Raw genomic sequence first — 17,582 nt, 5'->3', positions numbered from 1 at the left:
TCTGCTCCTGGCGCTTGTTACTTGGGAGATTATAAAAAGAAGCCCAAACCCATCACCGGGGGCTGGGAGAAGAGCGTCACCACCAGCTGTCCCCTATAGCTGGGGTGGGGGGAGAGTGTTGCCCCCTCTCCTGCAGTGCCCATAGATGGGGATGTCCTTAGTCCTCTGCCCTATAGCTGGAGTCCCGCCAGTGTCTCAGCCCCTGTAGCAGGCGGGAAGGTCCTATAGCCCGGGTCGGTGTCCCAGCCCCTATAGCGGGGGCTCCCAGATCCCCTCCCTGTAGTGGAGTCTGGTTGACACACAGGGGGTCTCAGCCCCCCTAGCTACAGTCAGGGCACACCTATACCCTGCCTGTACAGCCAGGTGAATCACAGATATACCCACACCTATACCCCAGAACCTATAGCCAAGGGGGTCTCAGCCCCTTCCTCTACAGTCAAGGGGGTTTACAACCCCACCCCTATAGCCAGAGCTCACCTACACCCCAGCCCCTATGGCGGGGGGTGTCAGCCCCCTCCCCTATAGCCGTGCTCAGCTGTACCCCAGCCCCACAACGGCCCCCCCACCAGCGGCCGCGGGCGGCGGCCCCGACCCGCCCGGCCGGGCCCTCCCCGGGGGAGGGCGCTCGGGGGCCGCGGTCCCGCCGGCAGCACCCGCCATGTTTCCCGGCAGCCCGCCCTGCTCGCCGCCAGCCTGAGCTCCCGGCGGCCGGCCCGGCCCGGCCCGGCCCGCCGGCCGCCTCCGCCGCCGGTGAGTGGGGCCCGGCGCGGCCCAGCGGCCCGGCCCGCCCGCCGCCGCGCAGGCCGCAAAGCCTCGGCCTCGATTTCCACCGCGGGCGGGGAGCGGGGCGCGGGGCCCGGCCGCGGCGGGGCGGGGGGGGGGGGGGGGGCACGGGGAGACGCGGCCTACGACCGGGAAGCGGCCGGGGCAGCTCGACCGGGGGCGGCGGGGCCGGCACTTTCCCTGGCCGGGGGGTTGCCGGCGCCGGGTGCGGGGGCAGAGCGGCGGGAGGGGGAGCGGGTCGGTTCCCCCCGGTTCTCCATTTCAGCTGGCTCGCGGTCCCCGGGCTGGCGGCCGAGGGAGAGCCGAGCTCGCCCCGTCACCGCGGTCTTCGCCCTCTCCCTCCAGGGACGCTCAGAATTCGAAGCAGCTCCCGCAGCTCCGTGCGTGGTTCCCGTGCGGGATCCGCCGCCGGGTCCCACCCGCGCAGGGGCGGCTGCGGGCGCAGGAGCGGTCGGGCTGGGCAGGATTCCCGGCCTGGGGATGGGAGCGCCGGCCTGAGCTCTGCAAGGGCACCCGGGAGCGATTTGTATCGCCCAGCTGCGGACAAGGAGGAGTAAACCAGAGCTGATCCACTTCATCCTGCAGGAGCGCTCCTGGGAGGGTAATTATTGCTTATTCCTGTTGTTCTATTCCCTTGGCTCAGCCAGTTTTGTAGGAGTGTGACGGGAAGCTGCAGAGCCAGCTGCGGAGCGGGGGACACGGGCACTCCGTGCGTCTGCCATGCTGGGAGAAGGGGCTCGCTGCTGGGGCCTCCGGGGAGCGACGCCGCGGCGCTGTGCGGGCGCTGGAGCTGCGGGCACCGCCGTGGGCCCCGAACGCCTCCGCCTGTCTCCGCCGCAGCGGGGCCGCGGCGTCCGCACGCATCCCAGTCCCTGCTTGTTGTTGCGGGGAGGGTATTGTTCGTGGTTCTGGGTTAAGGGTGCAGCGTGGCTTGGCTGTGTAAGTGCTGGAAGGGGCCGGTTCCTGGATCTGGAGGCAGCGGCATGTGATCCAGAAAGAAATTATTAAGATTAATTTTAAAAGTAGGTTTCGCCGTGCCTGCTGTTTTGCCCGGGAAGGTGTTCCAGAATCGCATCCTACTGTTGGAAAGAAACCGTATTCTTATTTCCAGTCTATGTTAATGTTGCCCTTATCTACCAGCATACGTTGGGAAATACACGTGCATCAAAGCTGAGGTTTAGGGGCTTCTTTCTGCATCATTTATATCATTTTCCTGAGAACTAAAAAACTAAAACAGGCTTGAAATTAAAACAAACACTGCTAAGTACAACATGTAGCTAATTGTGCTGGCTGCTTGAGTGGCATTCTTTGTTCCGCTGTTTACAGGAGTCGCTCGCCGCGCTGCGATCGCACTTCTTGTTACGTTGGAGTGGGTCGTTCAGGTCTCTCCCCGGGACTCAGGGAGCCCTGTGGTGCGAGGAGGGGCTGCGGGAGCCGTTCTGTCGGTGTTCTAGGCCGGCTCTGGGCAGCTGAGCCCAGAACGGCTCCAGGACCCGCATCCCAGGGCTGCTTTACAAGCCCTGAGCACCCCTTGCTCCAGGGACGCGGATCGCGTTGTGCACGTGCAGGAACCGGACTCTGGGGATCCTTTGTGCTCCTTCCTGGTCAGCTGCGGTACAATGAACGAGCGCTCCGGCCCTAACAGCTGTGCCATTTCTGTTCCTGTTTGTAGCCCGGGGCCTTGGAGCAGCGAGGATGGCTCAGGAGACGAACCAGACGCAGGTGCCTCTGCTGTGTACCACGGGCTGCGGATTTTACGGCAGCCCCCGCACCAACGGGATGTGCTCCGTTTGCTATAAGGAGTTCCTGCAGAGGCAGCAGAGCAGTGACCGGATAAGTCCCCCAGGTAGAGGATTTTTTCCTGAGAAGTCTTGTCTTCCGCGGGTGCCAACTGTGTTGAGTGACCGAGACAGAGCGTGGTCCTGGCACTGGCCACCGGCAGGTTTACTCCCTCCTGGAAAACTCATGTTTTTCCCTTTTCATGCAGACCTGGGGCTCTAAACTGAGGGCCGGAACCGCTGAGCACTTCTGTTCCCTCTGAAGGGGTCAGTTGTTCTCTTCTCAGTCCTGGCAGCTTGTGCAGCCCCGGCCCGGTCAGCACCTCCCAGGGAACTGTGAAACTTCACTTGTGCTGACACTGCCCTGAATTTTTAGCTATTACCTGCTCCGTGATAGATCCCTGAAACGAACTTTATTTGGGAAGAATTTGGCCTTTTGGGTTTGTATGATTTTTTTAATAGGGCTGACAATCAAAAGCAATTAAATAAAAGATTTGTTTCTTGCAGCTAAACAGAGCTGACACGTCCCCGAGTTGGGAGGCAGCTCGGTGCACAGAAAGGACGCTTTGCCATCATTAGCAGGATTTTCTTTTGCTGAGAGTTTGTGCAGATGCCCCGTGTACAGCCTTTGCAATACTGCTGGGAAATTCCTTCTAGACGTCTTCTCCAGTTTTGTTCCTGAGTGTAATAATGACTTTGCCACCCAAAATATATATTGGGAACACAAAGGGTTTTTCTAAAGACCCTGACTTAGAACCTCGGCTGGCATAAACTAACATGTCTCTGTTGAAGCCGGTTCCTTTCAGCAGATGAGGATCTGGTTCTTACACCTTGGAGAGGCTGCGGAGTAATGTTGGGTTCAAAGTAACTGCGGCACTTTCATTTATAGTGATAGGAGAATATCTGTGCTGATGCACAGTTTGCCTTGCAGTGCTGAGGGAGAGAAGAGGAATCAAAGAATGGTGGAGGTGTCATGGGTGACTGAAGTCAGATTTTAGCTGCCCAGCTCCTGATAGGGAGCAGGAGAGTAAAGGCTGCTGAATGTGCTCGCCCTGCTGTCTCCTTGCCTGTCGAGCACCCCAGAAACTTGCTGATATTTTTAACAGTCTGCCAAGACTCTGATCTTGTTTCGTAGCATCCAGTGGTCCCAGCAGCAGCCCCATGGCTTCGGATGCAGTTGCGGGGCAGCGTGCCGAAGGAGACGCCGTGCCTGAGGATGCGAAGGCCAGGTAGGGGCAGGGGCTGCGGGCTGGGGTGGATCTACAGCCCTGCCAAAAACCAGCCCTGGGACACAAGGGTGGGCTCTCACCCTTCATATGGCCAAGGGGATCTGTAAAGTGGGCTGGATTGTGAGCCTGGCTTGTCTAGAAGACTGAGATGATGATGACTGGTGAGTAGAGTCAGGTACCGGAGGGTCGGTTGTAAATTAAAACCTGTAGTAAGTGAAGTGGTATCCTGGTTCTCTTGGAGCTGGTGCATCTCGTCTGTCACCGGCTGCGTTAAACTGGTTTCAATGCAGTCCTGAGCGAAAGCACCTGGCGATAATCCTGTCTGGAAGCGGCAGCGCTGGGACAGGGGACCTCGGTCACGTTTGATAGGAAGGAAGGCAGCGCTGCCTCGAGCTCTACAGTCCTGACTCATAACTCTGTTTTCCTGTCCCTGCGCTTCTTTGGATGGGTTGTTGACTTGGCTTTGAGATATAATTGGGTGGAAAAGGAAACTGAGGTCATCAGAGATTTGTTCCATTTATGTCTGTGAAGAATGTTGATCCCAAATCTCAAGGGGAATTGGCCTGTTGTACTCCCGGGTTACCTCTGAGTATAACAAAATTAACTTTATGGGCTGAAGATCTCTCCCACATCACTGCTGATCAAAAGAAAACATTTGTGTTTGCTCTCTGTTTTGTTTGTTGCACTTGCTCCCAGTGGGCAGACCCCTGTGACTCATCAGATGACGGCCATGAGCATATCCAGAGATGAAAACGGCGGCGAGACAGAAGAATCGATCAAGACTGAAGAAGCTTCATCAGCATCTTCCTCATCAGGTAGATGATCTGGCCTTTGCATGAGTCTGAATGACACCAATCCCACAAATGGGTTTGAGCAGCAAGTACAATACTGGCTGGTGACTCCGGGGGTGGTTGTCACCTCCCGGCACTGAGGGCTCACCTGGCAGGAGAATCATAGAGTCACAGAATAATTTTGGTTGGAAGAGATCCTCACCATCATGGAGTCCAACCATAACCCACCCCAGCACTGCCCCAGGTCCCGAGAACCTCGTCTATGCGCCTTTTAAACCTGCAGGGATGGTGACTCCAGCACTGCCCTGGGCAGCCTGTTCCAATGCCCCACAGCGCTTTGGGGAAGAAATTGTTCCTAATGTTCAATCTGAACCTCCCCTGGTGCAACTTGAGGCCTTTTCCTCTTGTCCTTTCGCTTGTTCCTTGGGAGACCAAACCCCTCCGTGCTACATCTCCCTTTCAGGCAGTTGCAGACAGAGCGCAGTTCGTGTATCTGAAGCGGGGAGGAGAGGGAACGCTGTGCCTGCCTGCAGGCCAACAGAGATTGCTCTGTGGGCTGCGGAGCTGCCACCCTCGCTCGCTGGCAGGAGGATCATCTGCCGTGACGCTTATCCTGGCGCATGGCAGCGAGCCCGGCGCGTCCCACGGGCTGCTGCACGGCTCTTGGCCGCGGGTCCCCGCCAGCTCTCGAGGGAGGAAAGCAGCACCCAGCGGAGTCCTGGGAGAGAGGAGCCGTGTTTGTGAGGGTGCCCGGGGGCAGCTGCCGGCCTGGTTGTTGTCACTCTGTGTGACAGGAGCCAGACCTGCCCCTTGGAGGGAGCGCTAATGCTGTCGCCTTGCTTGCAAAGTGGGTTCTGTGAAGTGATGGAGGAGCACAGGTGTCGTTCCTGCGGTTGACGAGTTACAGGGTGAGCTGGTGTGTTGCAGCGGAGCTGCTACCAGGTGACGCTGCATCGGAGACACCCTCCTGCAGTTCAGCACACATTTTGCATTCCAAGCTGAAACAAAACCCCAAAAAGAGACTGTAATCACTGCACATACACGTGCATTTTGGGTTTGGTGATACCTTGCAGCCCAGGAGACCATTTACAACAGGCAAGTGAGAGACTATCTGGTGAAAGAGAGGCCTGGAAGAGCCACCCCTTTCTTCTTATAGTGGGATTTTTAGGAAGCTGTTCAGAGTCAGATCCAGGAAGCTTTCTCTGCCCCCTTTGCCTCCGCAGCCTGCACTGCAGGTACGTGTCTGCCTGCAGCTGCAGCTCCTCTAACCTGCTTAGGTACTGTCGGAAATCCTGCTGAGCGTCAGTGACCTTTAACAATCTGACTTTCCGAGCTTGGTTTTCCTTTTTGTAGATTAGAGACAGTGCTGAGTATCTGTACAAAGCATTCCGAGACCTACATACGAGGGACACTTACGTAAGAGTCAGCAAAAATAATTAGTAGTACTTACAGGGGGTTAACTAGGGTTTTTTTTGCCTGCAAAGATTAACTCTGGGCTCAGCTGTGCAGTGGAGTTACTGTATGTCAGCTAAGCCGCAGTGACTACCCAGACACTTGCTTAACCTATGGCGAGCGCCAGGTAATTCGTTTTCTCAGCAGGAGCTAAATGGCATCACATTACCTTATATCTGGTTTAGCTAAACCATAACATTTCCTTTGCGTCTCTGAGTCTTGGACTTAAGAAATTTGAGACAGACAGAACACGTAAGGCTGCGTGAGGTGTCGATCTCTGTGAAACAAGGCGAGTGTCACAGTTTGGGCTGTGCCAGCCGGGCAGCGTGCACACAGATGTCTGCACGAATCCAGAATCGGCAGGGCCTCAAGCAACTGCTGTAATAAAACAACTGTGCTGTTCAGTTTATCAAGAAGGGTAACAAAACTCTTTCCTCTGTTTCAGGGGCGCTGCTTGAAATATCCCAGAACACAGCTGAAGTCAAGACAGCTTCAGAAAAACCGAAACAGAAGAAGAATCGCTGTTTCACTTGCCGGAAGAAGATAGGGCTGACTGGTGAGACCCGGGCTGCGGGGAGAACCTGCCTGTGCCACAAATACTCTGCTGTCACAGCCATGCGAACAGATCTCGTGCTCTGATACTACCTGGGTTTGGAGGGCTTGTAATAAGGTGTTTGTGGCCTTTACAGCCTGTAATTGGAAAGACGGGAAAGGAAAGAGGCAATGGGGAGCTGAGCTGCTGTCCCACAGTGAACCCTCTCCGGCCTTGGTTTCCCAGAGGGTGTTGATAACGGTAGCACTTCTGAACAGCATTGTCTCCAACTGAAGTGACTAAATTATGAATTTTGAAGCCTAAATAGCTCGAAAGTGATCTTAACAAGGTGCAGGTTTTGCTGCTCGCTGGTCAGTGCAGATGCCACTGCGTGACGCCGGGAGGGCTCGGCTCAGCGCAGGCTGCCTGCTCTGCTCGCTGCCGGGCAGCCTGGGCTGGATTAGCAATCTGGCGCTCAGCACTCCCCGGCATGTCCCTCGTCCCCGGGGAGCGCAGGGAGCAGCTGCTCTGGGAGCGTTTCCCACTGCGGTGACAGCTGGGGCAGCCCAGAGCGCGCGTGTGCTCATGGGAGCGGCCAAGATGGTAAAGAGCCATCCGTGTCATCCCCCACACCGAGACTGCCTTCAGCCGCTCAGTCCCTCTGCTCACCCTCTTTCTGCATTCATGGAGCTTCCTGGCCTGGCAGGAAGGAGCGGGGCCCCTGCTGCCTTTCCGTCCGGCTGGACGGGGACTAACACGGCTTTGTCTCTGCTCTTCCTCCCTTCAGGCTTCGACTGCCGCTGCGGGAACCTGTTCTGCGCCATCCACCGGTACTCTGACATGCACGCCTGCCCCTACGACTACAAGGCAGAAGCCGCCGAGAAGATCCGTAAGGAAAACCCCATCGTTATCGCTGAGAAGATCCAGAAGTTGTGAAGGGGGTTGAGCAGCTTGAACTGCAGCCAGGTCGCCTGGTGCTCCTCTCCTTCCTCCCAGCCGTCCTCCTCTTCCTCCCAGCCCCGTCGGGGTGTGATGGGGACTCCAGCACACACACAAACCAGCGCCCGGACGTGGGGACTCCTCGCACCCCTTTGGCTGACAGTTGTTGTTCCTCCCCTCCCTTCCTGCCTGTCCAACAGCCACAGCTCCGCTGATCTGATCTCCACCAGCTTCCCAAGGGAAAAAGGACCATCCTGCCCCGCCACGCCGTGTTGAGACCTTGGGACTTGTCTTCTGCTGGGGCGGTTTGGGCAGCAGGGCTCTGCCGCGCAGCCTTTCCCTTCGCCGGCAGCTCCGAGTCCGTGAACCGCTCCGGAGTTGCTGCTGCAGGCCGTGCGCTGCCGCTGGCCTCTGTTCCCTCCGCTGCACCGTCCCTTTGCGGCGGGTGTAAAACCGGGAGCTGGGGGGTCCTGGCAGCAAGGCTGCTCTCTGCCCCCCGAGAGCTGTTTGCTCTCAGATGCAGAAAAGGGGATTCTGTAGTTTTAACGCCCCCAACGCCCCTCCCCTCCCTTTGAGACGCTGTTGTTGAAGCACCGGTCTAGTTAAGCAGCACAGCACCAGCACAGTAAAGTTATTTTGTGGCTTGAAGCGACGTAGATGTGCTCCAGCCGCAGGTCAGGACGCTAGGAGGGTACCGCTCTGCCTGCCAGGCTCGCTGTCCCCAGGGTCACCTCTGCAGCACCCTACCGTGATTCACTGTCCCCCGAGTAACCGCTGGGCACTCCCCAGGCGAGGTTTGGTGTAACCCCGCGGTGTCTGCACCTCTCCGCTCCTGCCTTCTGCCTTACACCCTTCCTTCTCATCAGGGTTGTGCACAGATCGCCAGACCTCTGTGTCCTTTCCTGTCCCTGATATTTGGTGAGAAGCTTTCTCCCCTAAGGAGCCCACGGGCCCAGGAAGCCCACCCAAGCCCCTGCCTCGCTGCTTTTCCCTGTGGGCCAGATCCCCAGGAGATGCTCCGCAATCTGGATACAGGGACCTGGGGCAGGGGGAAAGGTACGTGGAGGATTGCAGAGGGTGCAGAAAATCACAAGGAGGGTGCTGGGGTGCCCAGAAGCACAGGTTGAGGCTTTCAGGGGAGCCCTGGGGAGAAGGGAGAGTCCTGCAGGACTCGTGGTGTTCTCAGGAGGGCTCTGAGGTGCAAGGGAAGGCAAAAGGGGAGCTTTCGAGAGTACTGAACATGCTCAGAGGACTCGAGCACCGCAAAATGCACCTGGAAGACTCTGAGGCACATGTGGAGGGCTCTGGGTGCAGGGAAAGCCAAGTGCCGGGCTCCGTAGCACTGCAGGAAAACCCCGGGGAAGTCTCTGAGGCTGTTAGGAAGGAAAATGTGGGGCTCAGGCATGTGGCACAAGGCAGGTGGGGTCTCCTGGGGGTGCCAGAAGCCGCCTCTGCAGTGCGCAGGGTCTGTGCTCACCCCGGGGCTCTCCTCTCCTCCCTGGGAATGCCGGCAGCGCGGCTGCAGCCGCGGGGCTCCCGGAGATCCCACAAACACGGAAATCCTGGGAGAGAAGCAGCGGCCTCTGCCCCACTTCGGCTGCCCCACGCCGGGGAAGCGTTGCCCTCGGTGCAAGGGCATTGGAGAGCGGAGCCGCAGGGGCTAAACAGGCAGCCGGGAGAATCGCAGCAGCTCCTTCCACGTGTAGTTTCCACCCTTGTTGTGTCCCAGTGCTTGTGTGGGATTATTACGGAGGTTTAGCTTTTCCTGATTTCAGCCAAAGCCGCGTGCCCTGCGGCAGGAACCGTCGTACCGCGTTGCCGGGAGGATTCAGACCTCCAACATGATGCAAATCCACCGCCAGCACGGAGCAGAGGGAGTCTGGCTCTCACCAGCCTTTTCCTCAGGTTTTCCCTTCTGTGTCACGTCAGAGCACGCAAGTGAACGTACATTTTAGTGCCGGGATGCGCCGGGGCCGTAAGCGCGGTGCCGATGTGCCTGGCAAGGTCGGGTTTTGCGATGGAGGTTTTCGCTGAGCACGAGCTGTTGTTCTCGGGGAGAAGCCTTGAGAAGTTGTGACCACCCCTCGCCTTGGCACGGAGGTCGTGGTCTCCTGGGGTGGGGAAGCAGCTCCCACGATGTGACGGAAAGCCCACGCGGCGAAAGGGCGGCCACCTGCTTCTCCATCACATACCTTTTCCCTTTTATTTCCTTCTCTCTTCGGAAGTGTAAATATTAATACAGTCTAGTTTGCTTGGATGCTGTGGACAGTTCGTTATAGAATCATAGAATCATTTTGGTTGGAAAAGCCCCTCAAGGTCATGGAGTGCAACTATTCCCCAGCCCGGTCCCTGCACCCTGCGGCTTAGATTTTTACACCTCATTTAGAGGCAGGTCTCTCTGGGGACCTCTTAACACCAAAAGATATTTGCAAGAGTCCAAAGTGAAGGGAAGAAAAGGGGGGAAAAAGATTAATTATTACCAAGGCTGGAGAATTATGTGTGTGTCCCATTGTGGCCAACTGCAGTACTCATTTGAATATTTGATTAATAGCAAATTATAGCCACAGTTGATAACTTATCTCTGTGCTGGCTATTTAGTAAACAAGTGGGAGCCATTAGAAACATTTTTAATATTAATCCCAGGAAATTATGTTTATGAAGGCAGCGGCTAACCCTTTGAGCGCTGAGCTCTGCGAGGAGGATGCTCCGCTCGCTTCCTGATCCTCTCCTTGGGCAGTTTAAATCTCTTCATGCCTCAGTTTTCCTTCATCAAGACGAATAAACCCTGAATCGAAAGTGGTTGAAGCACCGGGTGAGGACCTTTGTTAGCACCAGACCTTTAACGAACTGCTGAGGAGATAGAAACACAGGATCATTTTGGTTGGAAAAGACCCTTAAGGTCAAGTCCACCCGTTCCCCAGCCCGGTCCCTGCCCCATGTCCTGAGAACCTCATGTCCGTCTGTCCAGCCCCCCAGGGATGGTGACTCCAGCACTGCCCTGGGCAGCCTGTTCAATGCCCCACGTCTAGCACCCCCAGGCCCCGGGGGATCAGGTTCCCCGCTTGGTGGCGGAGCTGCTTTCTCCACCCGTGTTTGCAGGGCTGGAGTGGGACCCCACGGTGCCCTTAGGTCCCATGCGGGCCCTCGGCGCTGGCCCACGCCCCCCCCACCCCGTGTCTGTTTTGGGGGGTCCAGGCTGAGTTTGGCATCTAGATTTAGGGGTTTGGGTGGAAATATTCTGGCCACGCGTGGGCTCATCCCCCGTCCGTCGCCGCCGGCGCCCGGCAGCCATGAGGCGAGCAGGCCGCGCCGTTGCCCTGGCAACGGGGGGCGGGGAGATGTCGTCACTTCCTGGAGATGAGGGGGCGGGCTCAAGGGGCCGCCGTGTAGCGCCGCCCCCGCCCCGGAGGCCGCAGCGGCTGCTCCGTCCCTTCGGCATCCCGAGCGCGGGGGACCCGGCCCGGCCGAGCATGTCCAGGTACGGGGGGGACACGGGGCTGTCCCTGCCGGGAGGAGAGAGACACACTCGTGGGTGCTGGGGGGGCGAGTGACGGGGGGGGGGCGCCCACGCCGGTGAGTAAGGAAGGTCCCACTGGTCGCGGGGCGGGGGGCGCATGGGGCGGCCCACACGGGTCGGTGTGCGGGGGGAACACACGGGCCCGTGGGGGGAAGGAGCCGGTCCGAGTGTGTGTGGGGAGGCCCACGGAGGGGGGGCGCACTATGTGTGTGTGTGTGTGTGTGTGTGTGTGTGTGTGTGTGTGTGTGTGCTGGAGGCCCTACACGGGTCAGTGGGAGTGGGGCTTCCCACAGCAGTCACTGGGGGCGCCCACGCTGGTGGCGGGGCCCACGCAGTGTGTGTGTGTGTGGGGGCACCCACTGGTCAGTGTGGGGATCCCACATGGGTCAGTGTGTGTGGGGGGGAACGGGGGCACCCACTGGGAGTCCCACATGGATCGGGGGGTGTGTGGAGGGGGGGTCCCACATGGGCCCCCGTGGGGGGCCCACGCTGGTCAGCATGCATGGGGCCTCCCCACACCAGTGTGGGGGTGCCCCTCGCGATCAGTGTGTGTGGGGTGGGGGGTCCTGTGCCAGGCGGGGAGGGGGCGACACTGGTCCTTTGGGTGTGGGGGGGTCCCACAGGGTCAGCGAGTGGGTGCAGGGTGGGTCCCACGCTCTGGCTGTGGGTGGGTGTTTGTGTGGTGGGGGGTTTGGTCCCCACACCTGGTGTGGGGTGAGGGCAGGTGTGGGTGCTGCCCGCGGGGTGCGTGTCCCAGCCGGGGCCGGGTGACACATGTGGTGAGCCATGACCCGTGGGGCAAGCGTGGCACGCGGGGTGAGCTGTGACCCACGGGACAAGCCGTGACACGTGCGGCAGGTGTGACACACGGGGCAAGCGTGACCCGTGGCGCCTGTGCCATGGGCCCCTGCCGTCCCCTGCCTGCCCAGCCCCAGGCCCCGACGTGCCGGTGCCGGCGTGGCCGCCGTTCGCCCTGGTCCAGCGCGGTGCGTGCGGTCTCGCCGGCGCGTGGGGTGACAAACCCGGGGCAGGACGAGGCCGCTGGGTGCGGCGCCGGCCCTGGCACCGCTGTGGGTGGTCACCAGCCTGCAGGGCACCCAAATTCAGCCCTCAGACCCAAACCCAGCGCCAGGGCCTGCGGTGGGGCCGGGGCACGGGCATCCCTTCTGCTGAATATTTGGGCACGATTCGGTGCCTGCCTTCCCCTCCCAGCGGGGCGGGCGGCCTCTCCCCCTCCACCCTTTCCTCCCCTTTCCCAGCCCTTGGAGGCAGATGCAGCGCATTCCTGGGGGTGTGGGCTGGCTGACATTCCTCAGCGAGCCTGTGCCCAAACTTGCAGAAAATACTTGCTTTTTTTACCCCCTTTCTCTCCCCCTCCCCTTTTTCTTCTGGGCTCGGCGCTCCCACCATACACCCGTGCCGGCATTGGGGGCTTCTGGGGGGCTGTGGCCTTTGTACCCCCACCATGAGGCTGTTGTGTGTGTGGTTCTGCGCCCGTGTCCTCACCTCCCTGGCGTGGGCCGGCACGGGGGCTGCGCTGTGCGGCGTGGGGGTGCGTGGGAAGTGCTGAAGGGGGCTGGTTTCTGGGGGGTGCAGAGGCTGCGAGCCGGGGGGGTGTGTGTTGGAAGGGGATGATGCTCCCCTTGGCGCAGGGGTTGAGGTGCGTGTTCTGGGGTGCTGGGGGGTGCGTTTGTCCCCAGCCGTGGGTCACACGTGTCGGGGGCGTCTGTGAAGAGCTCTGACCTGCCCGCAGGTCCCCGCTGCTGCCCGCAGCCGGACGGATGGCGGCCGCCCCAGCGCCGGCCCGCGGTGAACTGCCGGCAGCGGCCACGCCGAGGGCCGGCTGAGGACAGGCCTCTGTGCCGCTGGGATCCTCCCTCGCTCCGGGCACGGCCGCGTTCCGCCTCGCCGCCGTCATGAACGGGCTGTCCGTCAGCCAGCTCTGCTGCCTCTTCTGCTGCCCGCCCTGCCCCAGCCGCATCGCCGCCAAGCTGGCCTTCCTGCCGCCGGAGCCCACCTACGCCGTGGTGCCCGAGCCGGAGCCCGTGGGCAGCACCAGCACCAGCTCCCTGCGCGGCGGTGCTGCGGGCCGCTGGAAGCTGCACTTGAAGGACCGGGCGGATTTCCAGTACTCCCAGCGGGAGCTGGACAACATCGAGGTGTTCGTCACCAAAAGCAGCCGAGGGAACCGTGTCGGCTGCATGTACGTCCGCTGTGTGCCCGGCGCCAGGTGAGTTGCCTGCGGGTGGACCCTCCTGCTGCGCTGGCGGCCGCGGTGCCGTCCTGTCCCCTCCCCTCCCCTCCCTCAGCCGAGTGCCACCTCCCTGTCCCAGCCTGACCTGGCGCTCGCTGCAGCCGCGGCTGTGCCGCGGGGTTTGGAGGGATCCCATGGGGCGGCGAGCTCGGCTCCCAGGACCGGTCTGCCTTGTGGCTGCAGCCGGGAACCGGGTTAAATAGGGAGCAGAGACAAAGCCGAAGGCTGTGGGGATGTGGGGATTCTCCTGGCTGTCCCACAGATCCCCCCAATGTCACACCAGGATGTAATGTCCCAGTTGTGAAACAAACATCTGTGCGAGGCTCTTGGTGAGCACCAGGGCTCTGTGCCGGCCGCTTGTCCTTGTCCCCGGTCCCGTGGTGACCATGGGGATGGCCCTGTGCTGGCCAGAAGACACCCGCGATGAACTCGGTCTGCAAATCTAATGTTATTTCCTGGTGTATTTGATTCCTCAAGAGCGATGGGAGTGAAAGCCAGGGGGAGTTTAGGCACAACCCACTGCTGGTCGCTGCTGTGGGTCCATAAACTGGGAAATGGGAGGAGGGCGCTGGGGTGTGGGACAGAGACCCCAACCTGTGTCTGGGTGCGCAGGGACACTGTGGGGACAGGAGGGGACTGGGCGGCTGTTCCCTGAGCTGGTGACACGGTGTGGGGGTTCATGTCGCTCCTCCCTCCCTCCGGCAGAATAGAGCCAAGCTTGCATCGATGCGCTATTAGTGTTAATTTTTATGATTAACATTGTTTTTCCCCTTATGGTGGAAATTTCTTGTGCCTTGTCACTCCCACAATTCACTTCTCTCCCAGCGTCTGGTGTCTTGCCAGACTCAGGGGAGAAAAAAACCCGCTGTCAGAATTCTTACTTAAAATCCCCATTGGGCAAACAGCCCCAAATCCTGAGCTTTTTACCAAAAATAGACTAAAAAACTCGAACAGAATCATCCAGCCTTTGGGCTGCCCGTATCTGCTGGGCGCGAGCCCCCGGCCCGGGTGGCGACGGGGGTCTAGTTGTCCCTGGGGTTGCACCGGGGTGTCGCGGGGAGGTGGCCAGAGGGTTGTCTGCCCTGCCCTGGCACAGCGGTCCCCGAGCCACCGGCAGGGCTGGGAACCGCAGTGGCACCGCGGCCGAGTCCCCGTGAACCCACCGTGCCCATCTCCCGGTGCTGCAGGTACACGGTGCTCTTCTCGCACGGCAATGCCGTGGACCTGGGGCAGATGAGCAGCTTCTACATCGGGCTGGGCACCCGCATCAACTGCAACATCTTCTCCTACGACTACTCGGGCTACGGCGTGAGCACGGGCAAGCCCTCGGAGAGGAACCTCTACTCCGACATTGACGCCGCGTGGCAGGCGCTGCGGACGCGGTGAGCGGGGCGGGAGGGAGGTCCAGGAAAACCTCAGCAAACAGGAAATATCCAGAGAGGGAACCCGGGGCCGCTCGGAACGGGAAGGGGCGGCCGGGAAGCGGCTGCAGGAGGAGCAGGGTGACCCAGGGGAGCCGCGGGGTGTGACCCGCTTGGGGACGCTGGCACAAGCTGTGCTGCTGGTTGGGCTGTTCCCCCACTATGGCCAGAGCAGGGTGACCCCACTGGGCGATGTGGCGCTGGTGCTTGGGTGCTGAGCTGCCTTCTCCTTCCCCAGGTACGGGATCAGCCCCGAGAACATTATTTTATATGGACAAAGCATCGGCACAGTGCCCACGGTTGACCTGGCCTCCCGCTACGAGTGCGCTGCCATCGTGCTCCACTCCCCGCTCACCTCCGGCATGAGAGTCGCCTTCCCCGAGACCAAGAAGACCTACTGGTTCGATGCCTTCCCCAAGTGAGTGGCCTGAGAAGGGAGCGGGGACAGGGCTTGGCTCTGCAGGGACAGTGCCAGCTCAGCCCTGTCCTGGACGCCAGCCCTGGCCATGAAGAGGGGTTGTGGGGACAACTAGACCTGTTGCCCATGACAGGCTTAAACGTGCCCATCTGCATCCTCCTGCCTTGCGTTTGGTCCCCTCTGGGGAATCATAAATCCCCCCGGGGTCACCGTGTCCCCTCCTGAGGTCTGTGCCATGTGTGCACCCCATGTCCCCTGGTGGTGTCACCTCCTGGCCATCCTGACCCAGTGTGCCGTTAGCTTTGGGGCTGTGCCACCGGCCCCTTCTCAGGGCACCCCTGGGATCCCTCTTTCCCCAGAGGGAAATTTATTGGGCTTCTTTCCCCCTCTGCAGAGGGCAGGGGCAGCGCTGATGGGGACAAGCTCTTGCTTCGCCTGTTCCTTGCAGCCAGGCCGGTGGGACCTGAGGGACAGTCCCCAGGGACGGTCCCCGAGGCGGAAGCTGTGGCTGGGAGCCACCAGCCCACGCTCTGTGTCCCGATGGCCTCGCGCGGCCTTTGGGGCCGGGCTGAGAACAGCCAAGCTTCCACTCCTCAAAGCCCGGCCCAGCTGATCCCGGCTCAGGGAGGGCCTGAGCTCACACTGTCCTGCCAGGGTTCCCCGGGGCCATTGTCACCACTGGCTGGTCCTCGTCTGTCACGCTGGGGGAGGTGTTGTCCTGGAGCTCGTCCTTGGCGAAGCTCCCTGTCCCCAAGCTCTGCTGTGATCAAAGAGCATTCCCAGTCCCTCTCCCCGAGGGGCTGTGCTTCGGGGGGCAGGAGGAACGGGGGTGCCTCAGTCCCTATACTCACCCCTCCCTCTCCTCTCTCCCCCACCCACCTTCTTGGCAGCATCGAGAAGATCTCCAAAATCACCTCTCCTGTCCTCATCATCCACGGCACGGAGGACGAAGTCATCGACTTCTCCCACGGCCTGGCGCTCTTCGAACGCTGCCCCAAGGCTGTGGAGCCGCTGTGGGTGGACGGGGCCGGGCACAATGACATTGAACTCTACAGCCAGTACCTCGAGCGCCTTCGGAAGTTCATCTCCCAGGAGCTGGCCAGCCAACGCAACTAGCAGGGGGCCGGGCAGGGGCTTTCCGCTCACCTCTGTGCTTCTCCCGGTGTCTCTCCCCGGTCTCTGCTGCTGGAGGTGCAGCGAGTTTGTGCAGCCTCAGCCCCAGGCTCAGCAGAGGGCAGGAGGCCGTGGAGCGACCGGTGCGTTTCCTCTTGGGCATGGCACAACTGTCCCCCCCCGATCGCGGTGTCGGCCCCGGCGCTGCCGGCACCACCGGCCGGGCTGGCGAGAGATGGCAGCTCCCTCCTTCCCCCCTCCCCAGAAAGACGAGAGCCCACCCTCTTGATGGTGAATCCTTGGCTTCGGACGTGCCCTCGTCCCCTCTCCTAAACCAGCGAAGCCCGGAATTCCCCCCAGCTGCTCTGACTACAGCAATAAGGCGAGTTGGAGGGGGCTGGGGGTCCGCCCCCCCCCCGGCAGCGCTGTGGGGCAGGACAGAGGTGGCGGTTCCTGCTCCGCATGGAGCTTTCCCGGGAGCGGCTCTGGCGGCCGCGGGTGCCTGGGGGTTGTCCCGTGGCTCAGGCGGAGCCGCGTCCCCAAGGGGAGTTTGGGGATACGCGGAGGAGCTGCCCCCGTCCCACCCCCAGCCCGACCCTGCTCGGCCTCCTCAGAGCCTCCGTGTTCAGGTCACCCCTGGAAACGTCCTCCGTGCCGCTCGCTCGGGACACAGGGCGAGGAAGCCGAGCACCCAATAAAGAGCAGCGGTTGAACGTTTTGCCCGTGTGTGCCCTGTCCCTGTCGCCCAGCCCTGGGGGACCAGCCCCAGCCCTGGTGGCGTCTGTCTCCTCAGCTGAGCTGCGCTTGGCTGGGTCCCCAGCGCTTGTCGCCCTCGGGGACGGGGCAGCCGCGGCGCCAGCACATGGGGAAGAAGCTGTTGGCCCCCCGGGGACACGGCTGCAAAGGTCTGTCCCTCCCGAACGGAGGGTCAAAGCCCCCACTGCCCCTTCCCAGGCCTGTGGGGACCCTCGTGGGGCTCCCAGGCGCTGGTCCCCGCTCTGTGTCCCTGTCACCCTTGTGTCGCCTCCTCCCTGGCGCGAGGCTGTGGGGCCCGGTGGCTCATGTGAGGAGCGATAATCTCCTTAGGCGGCTCCGGGGAGGGCTCGGGGGCCTCCTGCTGGGGTCTGACTGTGGCCCCACACTCAGAACTCTCCAACGCGCCTATTGTTTGGGGCTGGGGGCCATGGGGGAGCCGAGGTGGGGGCACGGGACCCCCTGCTTCCCACACACCCCTCACCTCCCCCCAGGTGCTCCGGCTGGGGAGCGGGGACCCATCCTTGGGAGGATTTGGGTGTGAGGGCTCTGGGTGTTCTCCCCATTTTCTGGGGGGCGTTTGATGTCTGGCCTCTCCCTGA

At 61.0% G+C, this 17,582-nt stretch overlaps 2 protein-coding genes across 3 annotated transcripts; both read left to right on the top strand.

Annotated features, from left to right (window-relative positions):
• Positions 1–613: 613 nt before the first annotated feature.
• On the top strand, positions 614–9,761 carry LOC308049603 (AN1-type zinc finger protein 5-like). Of its 2 annotated transcripts, XR_013923313.1 has the most exons (8): positions 614–750; positions 1,129–1,384; positions 2,456–2,629; positions 3,697–3,790; positions 4,487–4,605; positions 6,479–6,589; positions 7,353–8,909; positions 9,047–9,761. XR_013923313.1 is itself a non-coding variant. In XM_080359345.1 (7 exons), the coding sequence occupies exons 3-7, from the start codon at positions 2,479–2,481 to the stop codon at positions 7,499–7,501; spliced, it is 624 nt and encodes a 207-aa protein (XP_080215471.1). In that variant the 5' UTR covers positions 614–750; positions 1,129–1,384; positions 2,456–2,478; the 3' UTR covers positions 7,502–9,761. The 2 variants fall into 2 exon arrangements, 1 of the variants encoding a protein (XP_080215471.1); XM_080359345.1 differs by having other exon boundaries at positions 7,353–9,761.
• A 1,106-nt stretch (positions 9,762–10,867) lies between these two features.
• Positions 10,868–17,071, top strand: ABHD17A (abhydrolase domain containing 17A, depalmitoylase). The gene is made up of 5 exons (XM_080359120.1): positions 10,868–10,982; positions 12,775–13,251; positions 14,463–14,657; positions 14,935–15,114; positions 16,005–17,071. The coding sequence occupies exons 2-5, from the start codon at positions 12,938–12,940 to the stop codon at positions 16,228–16,230; spliced, it is 915 nt and encodes a 304-aa protein (XP_080215246.1). The 5' UTR covers positions 10,868–10,982; positions 12,775–12,937; the 3' UTR covers positions 16,231–17,071.
• Positions 17,072–17,582: the final 511 nt, after the last annotated feature.

This window comes from Nesoenas mayeri (genome assembly GCF_963082525.1).
Source record: "Nesoenas mayeri genome assembly, chromosome: 25".
Classification (NCBI taxonomy): domain Eukaryota; kingdom Metazoa; phylum Chordata; class Aves; order Columbiformes; family Columbidae; genus Nesoenas; species Nesoenas mayeri.
The sequence above is the reverse complement of the archived record's forward strand: the minus strand, read 5'-3'. Positions and strand labels throughout refer to the sequence as shown.